The sequence below is a fragment of the Ciona intestinalis genome, chromosome 11 (genome assembly GCF_000224145.3).
Source record: "Ciona intestinalis chromosome 11, KH, whole genome shotgun sequence".
NCBI classification, from domain to species: domain Eukaryota; kingdom Metazoa; phylum Chordata; class Ascidiacea; order Phlebobranchia; family Cionidae; genus Ciona; species Ciona intestinalis.
In genome coordinates, this window is record NC_020176.2 from 82,065 (window position 1) to 102,169 (window position 20,105).

General features: G+C 38.2%; 3 protein-coding genes across 4 annotated transcripts in view; 1 reads left to right on the forward strand and 2 right to left on the reverse strand.

Annotated features, from left to right (window-relative positions):
• Positions 1 to 288: 288 nt before the first annotated feature.
• LOC113474654 lies at positions 289 to 4,562 on the reverse strand. The gene is made up of 6 exons (XM_026836566.1): positions 3,518 to 4,562; positions 2,760 to 2,986; positions 2,137 to 2,367; positions 1,702 to 1,819; positions 1,086 to 1,224; positions 289 to 517 (listed from the first exon to the last, which is right to left on the reverse strand). The coding sequence occupies exons 1-6, from the start codon at positions 3,612 to 3,614 to the stop codon at positions 370 to 372; spliced, it is 960 nt and encodes a 319-aa protein (XP_026692367.1). The 5' UTR covers positions 3,615 to 4,562; the 3' UTR covers positions 289 to 369.
• Positions 1,114 to 7,864, forward strand: LOC100178678 (zinc transporter ZIP1). The gene is made up of 3 exons (XM_002123832.4): positions 1,114 to 1,235; positions 6,522 to 6,743; positions 6,803 to 7,864. The coding sequence occupies exons 2-3, from the start codon at positions 6,522 to 6,524 to the stop codon at positions 7,745 to 7,747; spliced, it is 1,167 nt and encodes a 388-aa protein (XP_002123868.3). The 5' UTR covers positions 1,114 to 1,235; the 3' UTR covers positions 7,748 to 7,864.
• The window catches only part of LOC100181038 (potassium voltage-gated channel subfamily H member 6), a 15,203-nt gene continuing 2,780 nt past the window's right edge, over positions 7,683 to 20,105 (reverse strand). The window contains exons 3-26 of one of the 2 annotated variants that reach the window (XM_018814165.2): positions 19,065 to 19,191; positions 18,385 to 18,492; positions 17,886 to 17,967; positions 17,672 to 17,793; positions 17,339 to 17,617; positions 17,015 to 17,076; positions 16,839 to 16,943; positions 14,448 to 14,540; positions 13,925 to 14,005; positions 13,742 to 13,872; positions 13,303 to 13,441; positions 12,238 to 12,436; positions 11,504 to 11,722; positions 10,829 to 11,028; positions 10,370 to 10,495; positions 10,090 to 10,216; positions 9,689 to 9,882; positions 9,597 to 9,624; positions 9,231 to 9,371; positions 9,135 to 9,176; positions 8,822 to 8,951; positions 8,560 to 8,637; positions 8,414 to 8,507; positions 7,683 to 8,195 (exon numbers count right to left, since the gene is read on the reverse strand). In XM_018814165.2, the coding sequence (XP_018669710.2) occupies positions 7,986 to 8,195; positions 8,414 to 8,507; positions 8,560 to 8,637; positions 8,822 to 8,951; positions 9,135 to 9,176; positions 9,231 to 9,371; positions 9,597 to 9,624; positions 9,689 to 9,882; positions 10,090 to 10,216; positions 10,370 to 10,495; positions 10,829 to 11,028; positions 11,504 to 11,722; positions 12,238 to 12,436; positions 13,303 to 13,441; positions 13,742 to 13,872; positions 13,925 to 14,005; positions 14,448 to 14,540; positions 16,839 to 16,943; positions 17,015 to 17,076; positions 17,339 to 17,617; positions 17,672 to 17,793; positions 17,886 to 17,967; positions 18,385 to 18,492; positions 19,065 to 19,191 (3,117 nt within the window). In that variant the 3' untranslated portion in view covers positions 7,683 to 7,985. Of the gene's footprint in view, positions 8,196 to 8,413; positions 8,508 to 8,559; positions 8,638 to 8,821; positions 8,952 to 9,134; positions 9,177 to 9,230; positions 9,375 to 9,596; positions 9,625 to 9,688; positions 9,883 to 10,089; positions 10,217 to 10,369; positions 10,496 to 10,828; positions 11,029 to 11,503; positions 11,723 to 12,237; positions 12,437 to 13,302; positions 13,442 to 13,741; positions 13,873 to 13,924; positions 14,006 to 14,447; positions 14,541 to 16,838; positions 16,944 to 17,014; positions 17,077 to 17,338; positions 17,618 to 17,671; positions 17,794 to 17,885; positions 17,968 to 18,384; positions 18,493 to 19,064; positions 19,192 to 20,105 lie in introns of both variants that reach the window. The other variant, XM_026836565.1, reaches the window with a different exon arrangement.

Below are 20,105 nucleotides of genomic sequence, written 5' to 3' on the forward strand. Positions count from 1 at the left end.
AGGGTTGCTGGAAGTTTAAAAAGTTAATTAATAAATATTTCCGCAATTATTAAGCTACCAGCACAATTAAACATGATTGAACTGTTTGCAAACTGTTAAAAACTTTCATATCAATAAAAAAACTTTGATATTTAATTGTTGTTTAGCAATGTTACCTCAGCACATAATTGTATCTTGTGATAATTGATTTAGGCAATTCTTATATCGTATTCCATTCTATATACAATATTTCATTCAACATTCATTTATCTACTTCGCACTTTTTTTTTCTGTTTTTCTGTTAAGTTATTAAAATATTATTTTCTTAAATGACTACTTTCTAAAATCTTCCTAAAACCTTCTTATTGTTTTATGACCAAACAAAGCTGTTTATGACCTCACTATACAACCTGTTACATCACCAACACTTACACTGACTCTTAACATCTTTACTTTCATGTTAAACAAGGAGCAGAATAATGAATTTAATGCCTGCAGTTTTAGAATCAAATATTTCTGTTTTCTTTCGTGGCGAAACCTGTGAAATATATAACATTTCTATTGCCTTGCTGCAAATAAATTATATTTCTATGGCTCTGCAATAAAGTTCTTTTGTAAATGCAGCTTAGTTAATTCTGAACTTTTTAACAGGTCAAACATAGGTGTTTAACAATGTGTTATGTTTACTACTGAAGCTGCTTCAACAAGCAAGGATAAATAAGTTTTATTCATTCGATGACTCTGGTTGTTAGACTTCTATAAAACACTATCAACCTAAATGGTCACTGACTAACTTTACTTTATGGTAAGTAACAACAGCAACTTCCATATCATTACACCTGTGTTGAAATGACTGCCGTTGGCCACAATGCGAGGATAAATGAGTTACAAACATAGTAACTTGTAAGCGAGCAAGAATTGTTTGAAACAGAACACTTGTGTTATAACGACTGTCGATCGCTTGTTATTATTGATAAATAGAAATGTTATAAAACAATGGAAATGTTATAAAACAGTGGAAATGTTATAAAACAATGGAAATGTTATAAAACAATAGAAATGTTATAAAACAATAGAAATGTTATAAAACAATAGAGATCACATACTTCTGCAGAATTTCCTCACGGTCCTCCATCTCTCCGAGATCGTTGTTCATCACTGGCTTCTGAGGTTTCTTCTTCCGGAACGCTCGTGCCACGACACTGCCCGTGCCTGTGATCGACTTCAGCTGGTCTGCTGCTGTGTCTGAGTACAAGGTGAGGGTTGGTGTATACGATAAGTTGCTGATATTGTTGTTTATTTAAAGGAAATAAATAAAAGCCTTTTGTAAAACATGCATGGGACTTGGGATGTAAGTTAATTGCTCCAAAACACAGGGTGCTTGCTTTACAGAATAAAACCTATATTATTAAGTGTCTGTAAACTGCCGCGTGGGGTCTAGATCGTAGCACACTTAGCGTTAAAGTAACAAACCTAAACCCAATGCTATATTAAATGTCAAAAAAGTCGATCCACAGTATACAACTTAAAAACAACTGTAGTTTAAAGCATCATGAAAAACATTTGTGTCTGTTGTTGCTGCCAAGTGTATTATAAATCTAATAGATGACAGATCACATTTGTTTTTTAAGAACACAAAAATAAACATTAGGAAACCTCTTTTACACTTATAATATTAAGATACTATTCTGATAACATTATAACAATACTGATTGTATTCACCCCTATGTTTCACGGCTCCCATTATCTTTCCTATTGTTCTTACAATCTTCCAATTGTTCTTGGGAGGACATTTCATCTCCAACCCCACCTTCTTATCTATGTGATAAAGATCGTGTTCCTGGATATAAGTTGGTGTGGTTGGTTTAAATAATACCAAGAAATTATTGTATCTATTTAGTATTGAAATATGTTAGAGCTATACATTGTGTGTGTTTTCTGTTTTATTCTATGGGTGGTTGTGGACGTATGTGTTCTTATGCAAGACACTTATCGGTAATTGCTCCAACCCAGTTGTCACTAATGGATTGTTTAATTTTTTTAAATTGGTTGTTTAAAACCATACTTTAACGCAATTTGTACATAAACATAGTTTTACACCAATGGCATATGATTTATAATTGCTTGAAACACAACCTCATGCATCACACCACAAACCTTCTTCATTAAATATCCACTCAAACTTTGTTCTGCTTGAATACTTTTCCTCATGTGCGTGATTTCATTCAACCGTATCTTGATGCTCGTAAACCCGGCACTTGCTTCACCCCCATCTAAATGCTGGTTTAACTTCCCAGCGATAAAGTTCGATTTCTTTGGTTGCGACGTCGTTTTACGAGTTGTGTTCATTTTCCAAACTTCATTGTAATGCCGTGGTAGACGGGAGATCTGTGAAGTTTGATTGATAGGCTGTGTTTGATTGACAGGTGATTTGATTGACAGGTTAGGTTTGATTGACAGGAGTTTATGAAAGATAAGGTAGTCTGAAGTAAGAAATTTTTAAAAATCAAACAGAAACATTCGGCTACTTGAAGAAGACATGAGAGAGAACATGAGGTGTATAACTATTTAGACAACATACAAAAATGCAAACCATGAAACATAATTCCAATCACTAATTGTAAAACACTTATACACAACAATGATTGTAAACACTTAATCACAACAATGATTGTAAACACTTATGCACAACAATGAATGTAAACACTTATGCACAACAATGATTGGAAACACTTATGCACAACAATGATTGTAAACACTTATGCACAACACACCCCTACCTTAGATTTTACATCTTCAGTTATCGAGTTTAACACAAGGTCACCAGCCTCAAGATAAACGGTACCAATTGTTTGGTAAGGTTTGGTTTTATCGGCAAAAAATCCATAGGTCAGGTTTTTCTTGCGACGCTCAAATTTTTCCCTCCATGCTTTTTCTTCGTCCGCCACCAATGTTACAAAGGTTTGATTGTTCCTCGCGGACGCTTTGCTTGCATCGTATCGGTGATCTAAGGGATGTGTTGTGTGAATGGAACTTATTTATCTTCGCATAGTCGGGCAACAACAAGCGTTATAAAACTGTTGTTTTGGAAATTATTTACCCTCTGATAGCGGGGCAACAACCTTGTTATAACATGGGTGTTCTGTTTCATACACCTCGTGCACGCTTTCGGGTTACCATGTATGTAAGTTTATGGGTGATCATTTTGTCTTTCAGGCTGACAATTTAGACACTCATTAGTGACCAGTGAGTTGAGGTAATTGCGGTTAAGTATCTTGCCCGAAGACACCTAACGTATGCTCACAACCACAAAATCCAGACAGAAAAAAACAAAAATGCTTACACTCCAACAAATATACAAACAATGTATACATAGTGTTGAATGCCCGTGTTATAACGACTGTCGTTGCCGCGTGTGATGGTATTTGCCTTCACATATATACGTGATTCGTTAATACCTATACGGCTATACCCCTATACGATACGAACATATATACGTTTGCTTGGGTTATGTAAACACAGCCATAAAAACACTTACGTATTTCCCCAGATCGTATCGTTCCTTTGATGCATCTCAATACGTCATCAGTGTATACGTCACTGGGGTTAAGCAGGGTCGGCAACTTAGTTGCCATATTTGGAATTGTTGCCAACCAGAATCGCTCAAGCAGAAAATAAGGCTAGCAACGCGTATTTATTAAATCAAGCGGTTATAAATTTAATTGTTTATGGGGAGTATTGTGTAAAACATTTAAAGATTGTTAAAAATTTCTTAGCGTTTTTATTGTCTAGAATTTATTCAAAATGGGATGCATGGCTTTGTATTTACTTTTTATGCGCTTACGTATGTCTACTGTACAAAGTACAAACACTAAATCAACATCGTTTAAAAAGGTGTCTTGCATGGCACTGACCCGGTTGAAACGAAAAGCCAGTGTATAGCGAAAAATGACAGTTGTTATTATTAAAATAAGCTTACGAATAAAAACGTATTAAAATTTAATTTGTAAAAAAAGCGTGGTCGCTACACCTAGCATACAAACAATGAGCTGTATCTGATGTTCTGTGTTATTGTTTACCTTCAATCAAACGCAATCGATTTAAGCAATTCTATAAAATGTCAACATTTCTAGGAAGTAGTCCATTGAAGTAGTTGTTCCATGATATCACTGAGACAAACCGCTGATAATTGAGCTGTTGTATAAGCTACCATTGCCTGTTGGAAGTTTGCGTTACTGTTTATTTTATGGCTTTATTTCGTTTCTTCGGTCAGAGTAATAGAGACCCGGGTATAATAAACAAAAGCGAATAGACATGAGGCAGTGACAAAGGACAATCGTTATAACATGCTTAAAATAGAAGAACGAAACTTATTAAATGCGTGACTGTTAGCATATATAAAATCATACTACTTTTATAAAAGGTATAAGCCATCGTATATTAGATTCTTGTGGTTAGCCAGCAGTTATGACTGTATTTCGGCATTTTAAACCAAAAGCATTACTAGGCCTGTTTAATTTATCTTTTTGGATCTTGTAACGAAGGTTAGAAAAATTAAAACAGCAAAAAAAATACCGAAATTTAGATTTTGTGACGTCATAATAGGATCTTGTAACGAAGGTTAGAAAAATTAAAACAGCAAAAAAAATACCGAAATTTAGATTTTGTGACGTCATAATACTTGCCGCAAAATTCGTTAAGTCACAGAAGGAAACAATTACCATATTCCGAAGTTTTTAATCCAGACCAATCACTAAGCAGACGTTAATTGGTCGTCACGTGATGACAGCTTGTCCTCTGTGACGTCACCATGCCTTATTATCGGCGCCGCGGGCGCAATGACGAAGGAATGCTCGTTGTCGCAGGAATGACTGCATAAAATTTGTATTCACCTCTTCGAACACGATAGCGATGCTCATATTATTTAAAACAAGAAGGAGGAGGGAATTAGCAGCAAAACGTCAGTCGTTAAAACAAGTTATGAATACAGCAAGTGTCGGCAGTTGAAAGCGTGGCGTTTGCAACAAATGTATAATTACACTTGTTATTGTGACGTCGCTTACGATGTTAGTTGCAACAACTGTGATTGCGTTTTTATCCCAAACTTTTAAATGTAACCGCCATGAGCTCTTTTTTGACACGAAACTTTTAAAACGTATTGTATTTCGCTTTTATGATCGAACAGAACGCCGGTGTGACGTCATGGGTGTCGCTTTTCTCTCCCACGCACAAAGAAGGCTTGATTCAGCAGAAACGCGCGTTTAATCATGTAAGCCGCTTCGACCGGAACGCTGGCTTAGTGTTTATGAATAATGGATAATTTAATTTGTCCATGAACTAACAATGGACTTGTTAAATTGATTATTACGTCATAAGGAAAGACAATTTAGCATAATGACGCAGCAGATAGTGGTTTGTTACGTAGTCAGTGCAAGACACTTGTGTTAGCTTAATGTAAACATTAGAAAGTCGGTCAACAAAGTTGGTTCTTGAGCATCCACGTTATAACACCAGTGTTTTGTCTAGAACTAGATAATTAGTAGGTTATACTTTTGCTTATGACGTAACAATCTAACCCATGACTGCATTGTGTTTGTAACAATGCATTCTGTGACATCATTATTCCTTCCATAGAAAACTGCCACGTGATTTGTTTCTGGTAAAGTTTACATGAAATTCATGGAAACATAGTTTGTATCATCTATACAACGCTGTACGTCATATGGCTGTGTTCAATATAGGTGGAAATCTTTGTCATTGGAACTGGGAGACCAAGCGTTCCTGGGAGTAGTTATGTTTATATGAGAATGTTGCTTAGTCATGCACTCATGGCAGGGCTGGCAGTTGTTATAACAAAGTTGTTCCGTTTCATACACTTCATGCTCGCTTACGAGTTGTCATATTTGTTCGTTCCAACTATCATTATTACGTGATAATACCCTTTGTTAATTCACTTCATTCATGAATAATAGATATTACGACGTCATAAAGGCATTGCGTACCAACCCGCTACGTACGCGATATTAACGACGTTTGTTTCGTAACAATGCACTTTGCTTTAAATCTAATCCCGCTCAGCGTTCGATAAACCTCTTTATGACGTCATGGTGCACTTCGCTGCAAATGAATTCTCGAATCGAGGGTTTAACAATTAACTTTTAATGAAACAAACGAATCCTTCCACTGTTTCGTCACAAACCGTATCGTTACGTAGGCAACGTCCTTTGAGAATACGCTTCGTCATAATTACCTTGCTTGTGTATTGATGCGCTTTCTATGACGTCACAATCGATATTGGTTTGCATGCGCGACTTAGCTCTCTATTGTTTAACAGTTATCTTCTAGAATGAACAGGCGTACGTGGTTTGTTACGTCCCCCCCCACTGTTAGGAAAAAAAAAAAAAAGTTTTTTAAAAAAACCCCCCCGTCATAAAAGAATTAAGATTCTGTATGTCACAATAGAACCAAGGTTCTATTACGTGACGGAAGAATAGAGGTTTGTGACGTCACATGAGCATCAATATGTCGTATTTATTCCACAGATGGAGTTAGAGGTTGTTAAAATATTGTCTGCGCTAGTTTTGTGGATTCTCAGCCTTTGCTTTGGGTTGATGGTTCCGTACCTTATATGGAAGTCACGTGGTTGTCGACGTCATCAGTCATGCTCAAACGCACACGCGTTGACGGAGAATGACGTATTAATCGACAATGGGGAAAACACCGAAATTCCTGATGACGTGAAAGGTCGTTGGGGAAGATTCAAGGTAAGTGACGTCACTTTCTACCTAGAATACAGTCCATGACGTCATCAATTACTTTACAGACAAGCGCGAAAGCGTCGTTCGCAAAGCTACGTAGGTATGACGTCATTAGCGTGATAAACTGCTTCTGTGGAGGATTATTCCTCGGGATATGCTTGCTGGAGTTGCTGCCTGAATCTAGGGCGGGCGTGACGAAAGCACTGACGTCATATGGCATCGTTACGTCGTTTCCTGTGACGGAGTTCATGATTGGAGCTGGTTTGTTGTTGGTGATGTTTATCGACCACGCTGTTAGTGACGTATGCGCCAGGAGGAATACGTCACAATCAAATGATTATGACGTCATGAACGAACAAAGGACGCGAGATGATGAAGTGAATGCAGGTGGTGACGTCACACACTCTAGACGTAGCTCTGCAGCAAGTTTACGTCATGTTGACGTCACATCATCGGAATCTATACGAACATTGATGTTGATTGGCATGTTATCCATACATTCAATATTTGAAGGATTGGCGCTTGGATTGGAAGTTAATGTTTCAGCATTGATCCAACTCTTACTTGCAGTATCCGTACACAAAGGTGTTCTAGCGTTCGGTTTGGGTCTCCGGCTCTTTGAAGCTTTTGCTCACAAGCTCTCTACCGCACTCGCGTGCGCTATTATATTCTGTAGTGCTTCACCGCTAGGCTGCGTTGTTGGAATCTTTTTAACACCCACGTCACCGCAACCCAACGTGACCACACCGACCCCCTACTTTCCTGGATATGCTGACGTCGCTCTGGCGTCAGTTCCGGCAACGGTACCGGTGAGCGCGGTTTTGGAATGTCTCGCAACGGGGACTTTCTTATACGTCACGTTTATTGAGGTAATACCATCTGAATTTTCCCACAACGATGGCGTGGATATGACGTCATGTCACCCGCGAAAGAAACAGATTCGAAAACTTTTCAAACTTTTAATTTTATTGCTCGGTTTCGGTGCAATTGTTGGTTTGCAATTCATATAAATATGTGACTGTGGCGTAACAATGATATTTATTTCTTTAGTTGATTGTTTTTAATTAATTATGACGTCATATTCCTGTGGTATTGTATTACACACAATAAACTGTATCTCGTATTATGACGTCACGGGTTTTGAGAACATAGCGCAACAACAGCGAACGTAACAATAAACCGGGTTATGACGTCACAGTGATTAGAAAACAACAAAACAATGGAACTTATTACGCGAAAGAACGGTGGCTATTGTTCGTTTACAGTCGCTACTGTGACGTCATAACACGTTTCATTCTGTTGAATCAGGGGTTTTCCCTCTTCAGAGTTTGTTTGTGACGTCAAAGACTCGTCATCGAGTTCTGGGTAGCAACGCGTGACGAAAGAATGCCTTGATGACGTCACTTTGGAAGGTTGTGGAGGATCTCGTGGTCGGGTATTCCCTCTTTGGTTAATCCCCTACATCGTTATCGATGTTAGAAAGAATGAATGTAACTTATTTATCTCCACGTGGCGGGGCAACAACAGTTGTTATAACACGGGTGTTCTGTACCATACACCCGCTTGCAAGATACCACGTATGTAATTTTGTGGGTGTTAGCATTCACGCCATTTTTCCCAAAGTAGAAATAACATCCCACTTACTATTTTACATAATTACAAACACTCATAGCCACCTGCACGGCGAACAATATCCGCTCCATATTTTGTTCCATCATTGTTCGCAACTCACGAACTTCCACCTCTAACGCGTCCATACGCTGCTCCAACCTGTGACGTAACAATGCTATCAACCTACGTCACAAAGAGACATAATAATCACCCTTGTTTCAATTCATTATCCGATGGATACTTCGTCAATGTCACCACTGGAGGCGATGGAGCGCTGAGAGGTCGACTTCTGTGGAGATTGTGACGTAGTTAATGTAGTCATTCATTGTCCATGACGTAATTTGTTGTCAATGATGTAATTTAATATTTTTAACGTCATTCCATTTGAAATTTTATTTATTACCAATGACGACGTACTATTGATTGTCCGAATGACGTCATCACGCGTTCTGTATTAATGACGTCATATTTACCTTCGTGGTTTCTCCACGGTTGACGTCACGTGGTTCCAAATTTCAGTGACGTCATCCTTTGACGTTCGACGCGGTTGTTCTTCGCGTTCTGCTACGTAATTTCCGCATGTCGTGAACCCGCAACTTGGTTCTAAATTAAAAATAAATAAATGAATGGATGGTTGCTTTTGGGATCTAACCTTGTGGGTGATTGGTTTGATGTATGGCTGACAATTTGGACAACTCATTAGTAACCATTGGGTTGGAGCAATCATTATTTTTGAAACCATGTGTATAATTCTAGAGTTAAAACAATCATCAAACAATTACTTACGATTGTTTTGGAATTCTAGATTCAGAGGTGTGACGTCAAGACCTGTCAATCATTATGGTTTATTACGTCATCAATCCCCGTTATGACGTAACTAACCTGCTTTCGCGGGAGATAGATCTATCGCGCGTGAAGGTTGAAACACAGGTTCGTCATATTCATCCGCCTCCGTTGCCATGGAAACGATCCTGTATATCGCGTCATCTTCCACCTCGCTTAGCGGACGACTCCCTCTCCCGTCTGCTGGGTGAAGTTTGTTTAACTATTCATTCATTCACTCATTCTTTCATTCAACCATTTCATACATTCTTTCATTTATTTATTCATTCATTCATTCGTTTATTTATTTAGTGATTCATTTTATAGATTTATTTAAATATTCCAAAAGTTTTTATGTTTTTCCATTTGTCCATGCTTTCACATTTAACAATGTTAGTAATTGAAACCTATTAATATTCAACTTACTCGGTAGGAGGCCGGCCCCTGGATCTCCCTGCGAATATAACGTAATTAATATAGAGTATGACGCAACAAACAGGACGTATGACGTAACACACCGAGTTGAGGTTGTATGTAATGTCAAGATTTGCCCAAAACGTTTCACGAAACTCAGGATAGCTGTCGAGTACTTCTAATAAATCGGAGCGACCAATTTTGTGCAAATCGCAGTATGTTAACGCTCGCACGGTGGCGCAAGCCTTCCCCATCCTGACGTCATAGCTCATTGGTTCGCCAAATATGTCGCCTTTGCCTGGAAAATGGGATCAAATATATTTTCTTTCCCTTTTTTTAGGTAATGGGCCTAATGTTAAATGCGCTTTATTGGATTCATCTGGTATAAAAACGTCAGTTTTATTCCAACATTCCGTTTGCCATTTGGCAAATTTAATCATTTGCCACAGCAACAAATGTAAGTAATAAAGGGCAAAAAGTAACTATTCTCGCAATGGGTACTTACCCAGAACTGCTACCACGACGTTGTTTTGTAAGATTTCTATTGAACCACGTGTTATAAAATAAAGCGCTGGCAGCAGGTCACCCGTGTGTACAAGTGTGTCACCAGGGGGCGCATGTGTCGTCTTGAACTGAAAACACGTCATGTTAGTGATCACGTGATGTGGCGTCATATTTGCGTCATGCAAAAGTCATTCAAAAACAGTTTAACTTTTTCATTTTTTTCTTTTTTTTCAGGTTTTAATCTGTGACGTATACTCTATGACGTCACATCCTGTACTCACCCTCATAGACAGCATACGAAGACATCCTTGCGTCGCGTTTTTAAGCGCTGGGCAATTTTGAAGCAATGTTCGGTTCAAATGAAGGCAGATGTCCGCTTGTAGACATTCGGGAAAACCTTTCAGCACCTACGTCATATATACGTCACAGGTTAATACGTCATAATTTTTATATAAAGGCCTAAACGCTCATTCGTAGATTTGCACAATTTTAGTAAGTAATCCTAATTAGATTGAACCTTTGTAATTAAATAAATAAGCAGGCCTTAATTTCCAATACAACTGGATAAACATGACCCTGCATATTTAAATGTAACTTATTTACCCCCAGCGGGGCAACGACAGTCGTTGTAGCACTTATAGTAGTGTTCTGTTTCATACACCTTGTGCCCAGTTACCAGTTTTGATAACACAGCAAAAAATCGTTCAAATTTACAGACTCTAGCAGTCATACATTCCCACCATGTTCATGTCTATCCCGTTGGTATACGACCATGCGTGTTGGAAATATTCCTCGAGTCTTTGCCTCAGTGGGTTCGGGATTTGATGAAACCGAATAAACTCCTTAACCCGAAGCATCTGTGTATGATACCTTGCAGTTCCGCTGTATAACCGCTGGATTATTGCGCTGACATTGCCGAATATGGAGGCGTACATCAAGGCTGGAAATGTGAGGTGATTAATGAATAAATGAATGAATGTTATACTCATTGTTTTGCTTCACAATTTGGGCAACCTATAGGAAAGTCACTGGGCTTGAGCAATTACTGTAACAATTTTTTTTTTGTTCATCACAGTTACTGTTAAGTATCTTGCCTAAGAACACATATACACCCAGTCACCCACAATGCTTATCTTTCAGAATACACCTAGTTAAATTCTGCCACCATCGTGGTCATGGTGTTCATGGGCAAGACACTCAGTGATAATTGCTTCAACCCAGTGGCCACTAATAGGTTACCCAAGAACACATTTAACCTTTGCGGTATATGCTTCATACAATATTAAAGGCCACTTATTTTAAAAGTCTCTGGGCTGTGAGTTTGTGATAAAGGTTCTAGGTTGGGATTATTCAGGAGTTAAAACGTTGGATTTTTTCAATAACGGATACCTTGATTGACAACGACCAATACCTACCTCCGATTAACATCACGCAGATTGAAAATATCTTTTCATTATTTGTGTTTGGAGATACATTGCCGAACCCTACGCTGGTAAGACTGCTAAAAGTGAAATAGAGGGCAGTAATGTATTTGTCCTTGGTAGAAGGCCCCCTAGAACTTGCTACCATTGTACCGTTTGCATAGGAGTTGTGGTAAGGTTTATGCAGTTGGAAACCTAAGTTGTCTAGCCAACCTGTAAGTTACGTCATATTCGTTAATATAAAGGATTTAGTGATGTCATAACTGATGACGTAAATGATAATAGGATTTGTGGCGAAAGTATTAATTTAAATTGGCCGGTATAAAAAAATATATATGGTAACTTGTAAGAAGCACGAGGTGCATGAAACAGAACACCCGTGATATAACGACTGTCATTTCCCCACCATGCGAGGATAAATAAGCTGCATTTATTCTCTCAAGTTCCAGCTCCCATAGCGTGTCTCGTTGTATAGGAGAGTGGGGAAGATGGGACGCCTTGTTGTTTTATTTTATCGTTCCATTTGGTAGCAAACAAAGAAAATTCGAAGAATTATAAAACCGTATCCTCACGACTCCCATGGACCGTTGTTAATTGTTTCAAACACGATCGGGGTATTTGGATAATATGTGCTAAAGACGTCCCGCATCTTCCACCATGGTACTTTATGACTTCACCCATATAGAATAGAATGACGTACGAATGACATCATCACTACAGCAACTCACCAATGTTATCTTTCAGATGCGGCCTCTCCATGTTACCAATAGCATACCATATGCAAGCCAACCAATGAGCAATGAGAACGAAGGTACACATTAATAGAAATAACACTGCCGCCCCGAACTCGCTGTAGCGATCAAGTTTTCGCGCCACTCTGACCAATCGGAGCAGACGGGCTGTTTTCAACAGACCAATCAGCGTTGTCTAAAATTTGAAGGTATGTGAAGTTTGTGGAGAATTCTAAATTCTATAAAACACGTTGTGATGCGGTTTCAACTAATGATGTTCTTCTTCCTTTATATCCGCAGCGTGTTTCAATTACCTACAACTCACTCTGAATTGTCAAATAATTTTAAATTGTTAAAAAGCGCGCATGGTTAAAGCTAAAAACAAATTAAAGGTGCGTGGGTTTGGCAGTCACGCCCTTTAACCGATGTTCGTACTTATACTTTATAACCGTATTGTTTTGACGACTATCGTTTCGCTGCTTAACTCATGTTAAATATTGTAGAATTCATTAATTTGTTCTGGATTGTACTAATCGCGGCATTAATGACGCAATGCTTAGAACAATTGGAATTAAATCGCTACAGCTGTTGTCTATTGTTTCTCTATTATGACGTCATGTATATCTAACATAGGGCACGCGACTCAGATAGAAACATTATTATCGATAAATGAGATGTGTTACAACGACGATGCTAGTCATGCTACTGTTGTTATATATACATAACAATGACCCACGGAATTACATACAGGGTAACTTGTAAGCGAGTTAACGAGTCGTATGAAGCAGAACACTCGTGTTATGACGACTGTCGTTGCCCCCCCCCCCCCCATGCGAGGATAAATAAGTTACATGCGTGGTAACTCGTAAGCGGGTACGAGGTGTATGAACAAAACACCCGTGTTATTACGACTATTGTTTCCCCGCCATGCGAGGATAAACAAGTTACATACATGGTAACTTATAAGCGGGCACGAGGTGTATGAAACAGAACACCCGCGTTATAACAACTGTCATTGCCATGCCATACAAGGATAAATAATTTACATCCAACAATTCCAACCTCTTGTTGCTGTCCTTGTCCAGCCACTAAAAGATCAAACGGCACGGCCGCTACAAGGTCAATTAGAAACCAGCCCTTGAAATAATGAATCGCAATCTTTCCCGGTTTCGATACCACTTCATCGTTTTTGTTCACGTACCTACGTCACAAGCATTGATTATTACATCATAATGTTTAATGTCCCGATATAAATAATTCACAGATATTTTCTCCGGGGAAATAAGGTATCCATGGTTGTATCTGATGTTTCTATGAATACTTACGTCATCAGCTGTTACGTCATTACTCACGAAATTATTCGCTGCAGCTGTTGGCCTTTATTTGTGTATTATGCCGTCATATTTATGGTTTTCTAATAAGCGACTACGTCATCAGCTGCTACGCCATTTTCCGTTACGTCATTACTTATTACGTCATGAGCTGTTACGTCATCACTCACGTGGTGCGAAAGTTGATAAGAATGTCAATAACGAAGAAAATATCAACAAGCAGTTCGATGACAGTGAGAGGTTCGGAGAAGTCGTATCCTTGTCGGGGTGATGACGTTTCCGTCTTTACTTCATGACGTAACTATAACATATGCTGCGTAACAATGGTGTGTGTGACGTCATAAAGATCTCACCTTGAGAACGAACGCCGCAGTAAAAGGGGTGAAAATAGCTGTGTAGATCACGAGGATTAGGATCAACCAATCCCATACCGCCTGTTGGGACATGTTTGTTAACATAACATAGTTATTTATCTCTTCGATAATGAATTATCTAAAAAAAAGAAAAAGGAACCAACAGCAAAACGACAGTCGTTAAAATACGCCATGGATAAAAAGTGTTGGAAACAGCGTGGGGTAAAAGCGTAGCTATTGCGCCCATACGTCATATACATGTATTGTTTACAAATATTCCAGATTCTGGAACATCTCGTGACTGGTTTGTAAAATATACTGGAAGAGGAATAGTCGTTTAAAAGCTTGGTGGTTTGTAAGGGCTTATTGATTTAAGTGCGATATTAAAACACATAATACGACGGCGAAGATCAAACTATTTAAAAACGGCTAAAATAAAGTAACTGGAAACAAAATAATAGTCGTTAAAAAACCCTACAAGTAAAATATACAAGGTCAAAACTAACACACAAGTCACCCTTACTTTAAATAAACTGTAATGCAGGATGGTCCACTTGTGTATATAAGGGACTTGTAATTTGTATTCCGGTAATACTTCTGCACCCAATGATAGCACCTGTAATGGATTCTATTATAAGAACAATTTTCATTAATATTTTATAAATAGATTATTATGACGTCGTGTTATGTCACAATGTCCATTATGTCGTACCTCGTTTGAATTATTCGATTCGTTTGTCACCTGACCCGGGTATGGAGAATTCCCGTTATTTGGGGGATTTCTGTACATTTTATACGGTAGCAAACGCATCAATCGCATATGTGAAGTAACAACTGAACTAAACACATAAGAACTTCGCTGCTTAATCTACAACGGTCACCTTATTGTATAACTATCTTTTTAATAACGTTATAACGTACTCTAATGACCTTAGATTAAACACGTGAACAATAATGTTGGCGTAAAGCAAACTTAGATTTATCTCTTCGATAAAATTAGTTAAAATAAAGAAGAAATTAGCAAAGTGAATTAATAACAATACGACAGTCGTTAAAATGGCCGTCCAATTAAATAACTCTCTTTAAAACCAACTCTGGTACTGTTTAACTTAAAACCTAAACAACGAACTCTATCTGGCTTGAAATGTCTGTCTTACATCACTGTCTACGTCATATGACACGTAACAATGGAGACAATACAGGCCTATTGCGTCATAATAACCAACGTTTCCTTATTTAACACCAGTAATTGGAAAGCTTGTCTAATTATTCGAACCTGACATCAATTAACTGAACTCCAGGGACCTCTCGCGCTTCTATTCTTCGATTATTGTTATATTCAATTGATTTTGTTACGTCACAATACCTTGGTGACTACAACTCGAGAATAAATTAACTCAACTCGCGAATTTCAAATTGTGACGTAATTCTCGTCATCGCGCTAACAGCGAACTCAGTTATTTTGCTTTTGATCGATTGTTCTACTATGACGTCACATTAAGAGCGCTTAACCCGCGAAAAAGGTTGACGCTATTCATCGATTCTAGATAAGTTGAAAATACGAACCGTATTGTGACGTCATTAATAAATGCGTCACAGTGCCACTTGATAGATAACAATCAATAAGACATCGTTTTACACGCGAAGCGTCGTTTAAAGGGCCTAAACACACCCCACGTCACTTTTATTTTTTATGGTAAATTCATAAAGCGACCGTTTTATTGATTCCAAAAATACTTTGCTTATTAAAATTGGTCCAGTATAGGCGGAGATATTCGTCCTCAAACAGTGATCTCTAGCGCTATCTTTTTTTTACTACGAGCTCCGTGATTGTGACGTAGGAACGTACTAGTCACGTGACTGATTCATTCGTAAAAGCGAAACCTGCGTTTTTTTTGTGCTTTTTTGCGTTTTTTTTGTTCTCTCGTTTTTCGCTGAAAACACTGCCTCTCGCCTTTCTGAATGAGAGCGGCCACGCTTCAACAATTTTGTTACGTGTTTGTCACGTGGGTAGTACACTTCTCAATTTTTTTCGCCACGCAACTTTCAAATCAGTTTTTTGAATTTTACGGTGTTTGAGCTGGAATATCTTTGGTTATACAGAACCGATTAAAACAAGTAAGGTGTCGTTGGAATTAGAAAAACACACTCTATCGATTAAAGCGGAGTACATTTGGGGTGTGTTTAGGCCCTTTAATTTACATTTAAATAAAGCCAAATCCAACCGACCCGACCCAGTATTATTCACATTGGTTGAAAGGGTGATCGTTTTTTCTATTTTTTCAGGTAGCTAAAACGTCTGTTTTATTAAGAAAAAAACGGTCAGAGATTTTAATGCCGACTGCCCCCTTTAACCAATCAAATCGCTCTGTTACGCTTCAGTTAGTGGGTAATGCAGCTTGATTGGTATATTGCTTGGACGTGCGTGTTAAAGAAATAAAAAGCGACGGATTTGATTAGTTAAAGGGGGAGGGGGGAGGCTGCGTACCAGTAACAATCGCTGACCAATGTAGTCGTATTAAACTTGCTATAAAGAAAAGGGCTGCGTATAGTTTTCTCCCACTTAGTACTTAACCAATTTACAATAGCATGGTACACATTATACGCGCCCAACCAAAACACTCAGTTCAACCAAACTAGACCAATAATACTTAATAAGAACAACTCACCTGGTCACATCCACTACTGTACATAGCTAACCATCTATACAAGCGGTCGAGTGAACATAACGCTTTAACGCGATTTCGTAATTATCTGACATACGTTTGTGACATCACAGTGGGTTTAGTCCGCAGCTCAGTGACGTAATAATCAATCTATTGTTAAATCATTGAAGAACTGCTGTGACCTCACAACCACATTGTGGCACAATATGACGTATCATACACATTATGACGAAACATAAAGTACAAACCTCGGTAACTTTCCCTGTCACAGGTTTTTCCTTTACAGTTGTTAGATTGTCACGTAACAAAGTATCTGCAAACGTAACAAACGAAGGGCGGCGACCAGTTGTTTCCTATGTGACGTCATATTGGTATTACAATCACCAGTTTAGGTTACTAGAATTTACATTATGACGTCATATACCTTGCACGACTTTAGAAGGTCGGAATCAGAAGTTGAGCTTATTCCAGAGAACGACTTCTTCTCTGTGACGTAATAACGGGATATTATTAACTAATGAATACAGATTATCCAACCGCGTTGTTCACGGTAATTCACACAGGAATTAACGTAAACATTCTATGAGAGTTTATGACAATCTTATAAGATCGAAGTTTCATCTGCCATGCAGCGGGACATCATGTGTTCTTGGACAAGACACTATACACTGTTGATGTAAGTTTTGTGGCAACTATACATAACGTGGACCCACATATGAAAGTTACACAAGCCACCAAACCTACTTACGCCTTGGTTGTTCGTTTCTTGGCCATTTCAAATTCACCATTGATGAAGCTTGTCTGATCTGTGATTGGTTGTCTGGGGCCAATGACATGGCGGGAAATATGAGATGTTTATCACGTGTTATGACGTCACTATACTCTGATGACGTCGAATGTTTTCCGTTTCTTGATTTATTTGGTGGTGCAACAACGGGGACTGAAAGATATCTTCTCGATTCCGGGGGTTTCCCGGTTCCTTGCGGTTGATCCGAAAGGTGTCGGTGTTGAATGTTTGGTTTCTTGTCTAATATTTCGAAATTTTATTTTTATCGATACTCATTTGTTACGTCATAATTACCATTCACTCCAACAGTTCCATTGGTTGGTAATTTACTTTGTGACGTCACAGGCGATTGAGGTCTTGTGACGTCATCACTTCCTTCAAAATTTTCTTGTAACTCACTTGGTTGCGAACTGCTTCTAAAATGATCACAGCACGGGTAAATAATGATGTCACGGGTAAAATGACGTCACGGATAAAAATGACTTCGTCACGTCACAAAACCACCCACCGGTTTATAGAAGCGATGCTTTGAAATGGTGGAATTGATAAAATAGATGAAACGATTTTGCTTGGTTTCTTTGGGGTTGATTCTGGGAATATTAAGTTTATTTCTTCGTATATGATTGCGGAAAACAAAGTAGTTAAACTAACAAAGAAAAGGAAAGTAACTAAAACGTGGTCGTTAAAACACGCTACGGTGAATACAACTCAAGGAAAAGTGTAAAATAAAAACATGACTGCTAAACCTACATATATTGAACACGTAGTGAAAAAATTAAACCAAGTTCATGTGCATTGGTTTCTTGCCTAAGACAACGCACCCACAGAGGTAGCACCGTCGGGTTACACTCTTTAGTTGAGAGCGCTTATGTTACAGCATCAGTTAAAGTATAGTAGATTAGTAATATACCATGAAATACAAAGCTTATAACTGCACACGTAAACAAAGGTAGCTGCGCCGAGCTTCGAACCCTGTTCCTGAGTTTATTTTATTTATTTCCACTCACGTTCTTCCTTCTTGTCTTCCTTTGGTTCAAAGTTAAGAATTAGCATAACAGGTTCGCCATGATCGTTACGCACTGGTGCTACTAATATACTGCATATAAATTGTACACCTGTATAATGTACAAGCATATTTATAACTTTAAATTGACGCAAATGATCCTGTGGCGTCAGGAGACCTAAATTTAAGCTATAGACAAATTGGTCATTAATAAAATAACTTTCATATACATATGATTCATAACAAACTAAACACATTAAATATGTTTTAACTGTTGCCACCTGATGGCGTTACAATTTTAATGACGTAAATAAGCATGGCAAACTAAACATTATTTAACAATTTATACGAAACATGCCCCGGAATTTTAGTTTCTTGTAAAACATTAATTGATCGTTCAAAATCACTCGCCAACTAAATAAACTATTAAGAATTTAGCACCCAGGTATACGTCTACTATTTTAACTGCCTTGCCTAAATATAACATAAGTTTCAACGACTGACATTGCATAAACATAGCACACATAATGTGCATTGTTCCATGGTTGTAACGTCACAACCCAAGCAATAGTTACGTCACAAATATTATTTCTTAATCAATCTAGTGTTTGATTATTGACGGACGATGCTCTGATGAATTTACAAATGTGACGTCACAGAAGCATCGATTGTTTCGCCACTCACCGTTCTTCTTGTACAGTGTGACGTCACTGACCTCCCGTTCTACGTCATTCTGGATCGCTTCTTTTAGCGCGAATATTTCGTCAGTTCCGGTTTCGGAGCCGAACAAGAATTCGCATGCGCAAGATTTCTGTTGAACCGATGACGTCAGAAAAGCGACGTCACGCAGTATGACGTAAATATTTTAGCCTTTGTTAGAGATAGAAAACAGTGTACCAGTATTTAGATACGTAGCAAACAGTGTACCAGTATTTAGATACGTAGCAAACAGTATACCAGTATTTAGATACGTAGCAAACAGTGTACCAGTTATTTAGATACGTAGCAAACAGTGTACCAGTATTTAGATACGTAGCAAACAGTGTACCAGTATTTAGATACGTAGCAAACAGTGTACCAGTATTTAGATACGTAGCAAACAGTATACCAGTATTTAGATACGTAGCAAACAGTGTACCGTTATTTAGATACGTAGCAAACGGTGTACCAGTATTTAGATACGTAGCAAACGGTGTACCAGTATTTAGATACGTAGCAAACAGTGTACCGTTATTTAGATACGTAGCAAACGGTGTACCAGTATTTAGATACGTAGCAAACAGTGTACCAGTATTTAGATACGTAGCAAACGGTGTACTAGTATTTAGATACGTAGCAAACAGTATACCAGTATTTAGATACGTAGCAAACAGTGTACCGTTATTTAGATACGTAGCAAACGGTGTACTAGTATTTAGATACGTAGCAAACGGTGTACCAGTATTTAGATACGTAGCAAACAGTATACCAGTATTTAGATACGTAGCAAACAGTATACCAGTATTTAGATACGTAGCAAACAGTATACCAGTATTTAGATACGTAGCAAACAGTATACCAGTATTTAGATACGTAGCAAACAGTGTACCAGTATTTAGATACGTAGCAAACGGTGTATCAGTATTTAGATACGTAGCAAACAGTATACCAGTATTTAGATACGTAGCAAACGGTGTACCAGTATTTAGATACGTAGCAAACAGTGTACCAGTATTTAGATACGTA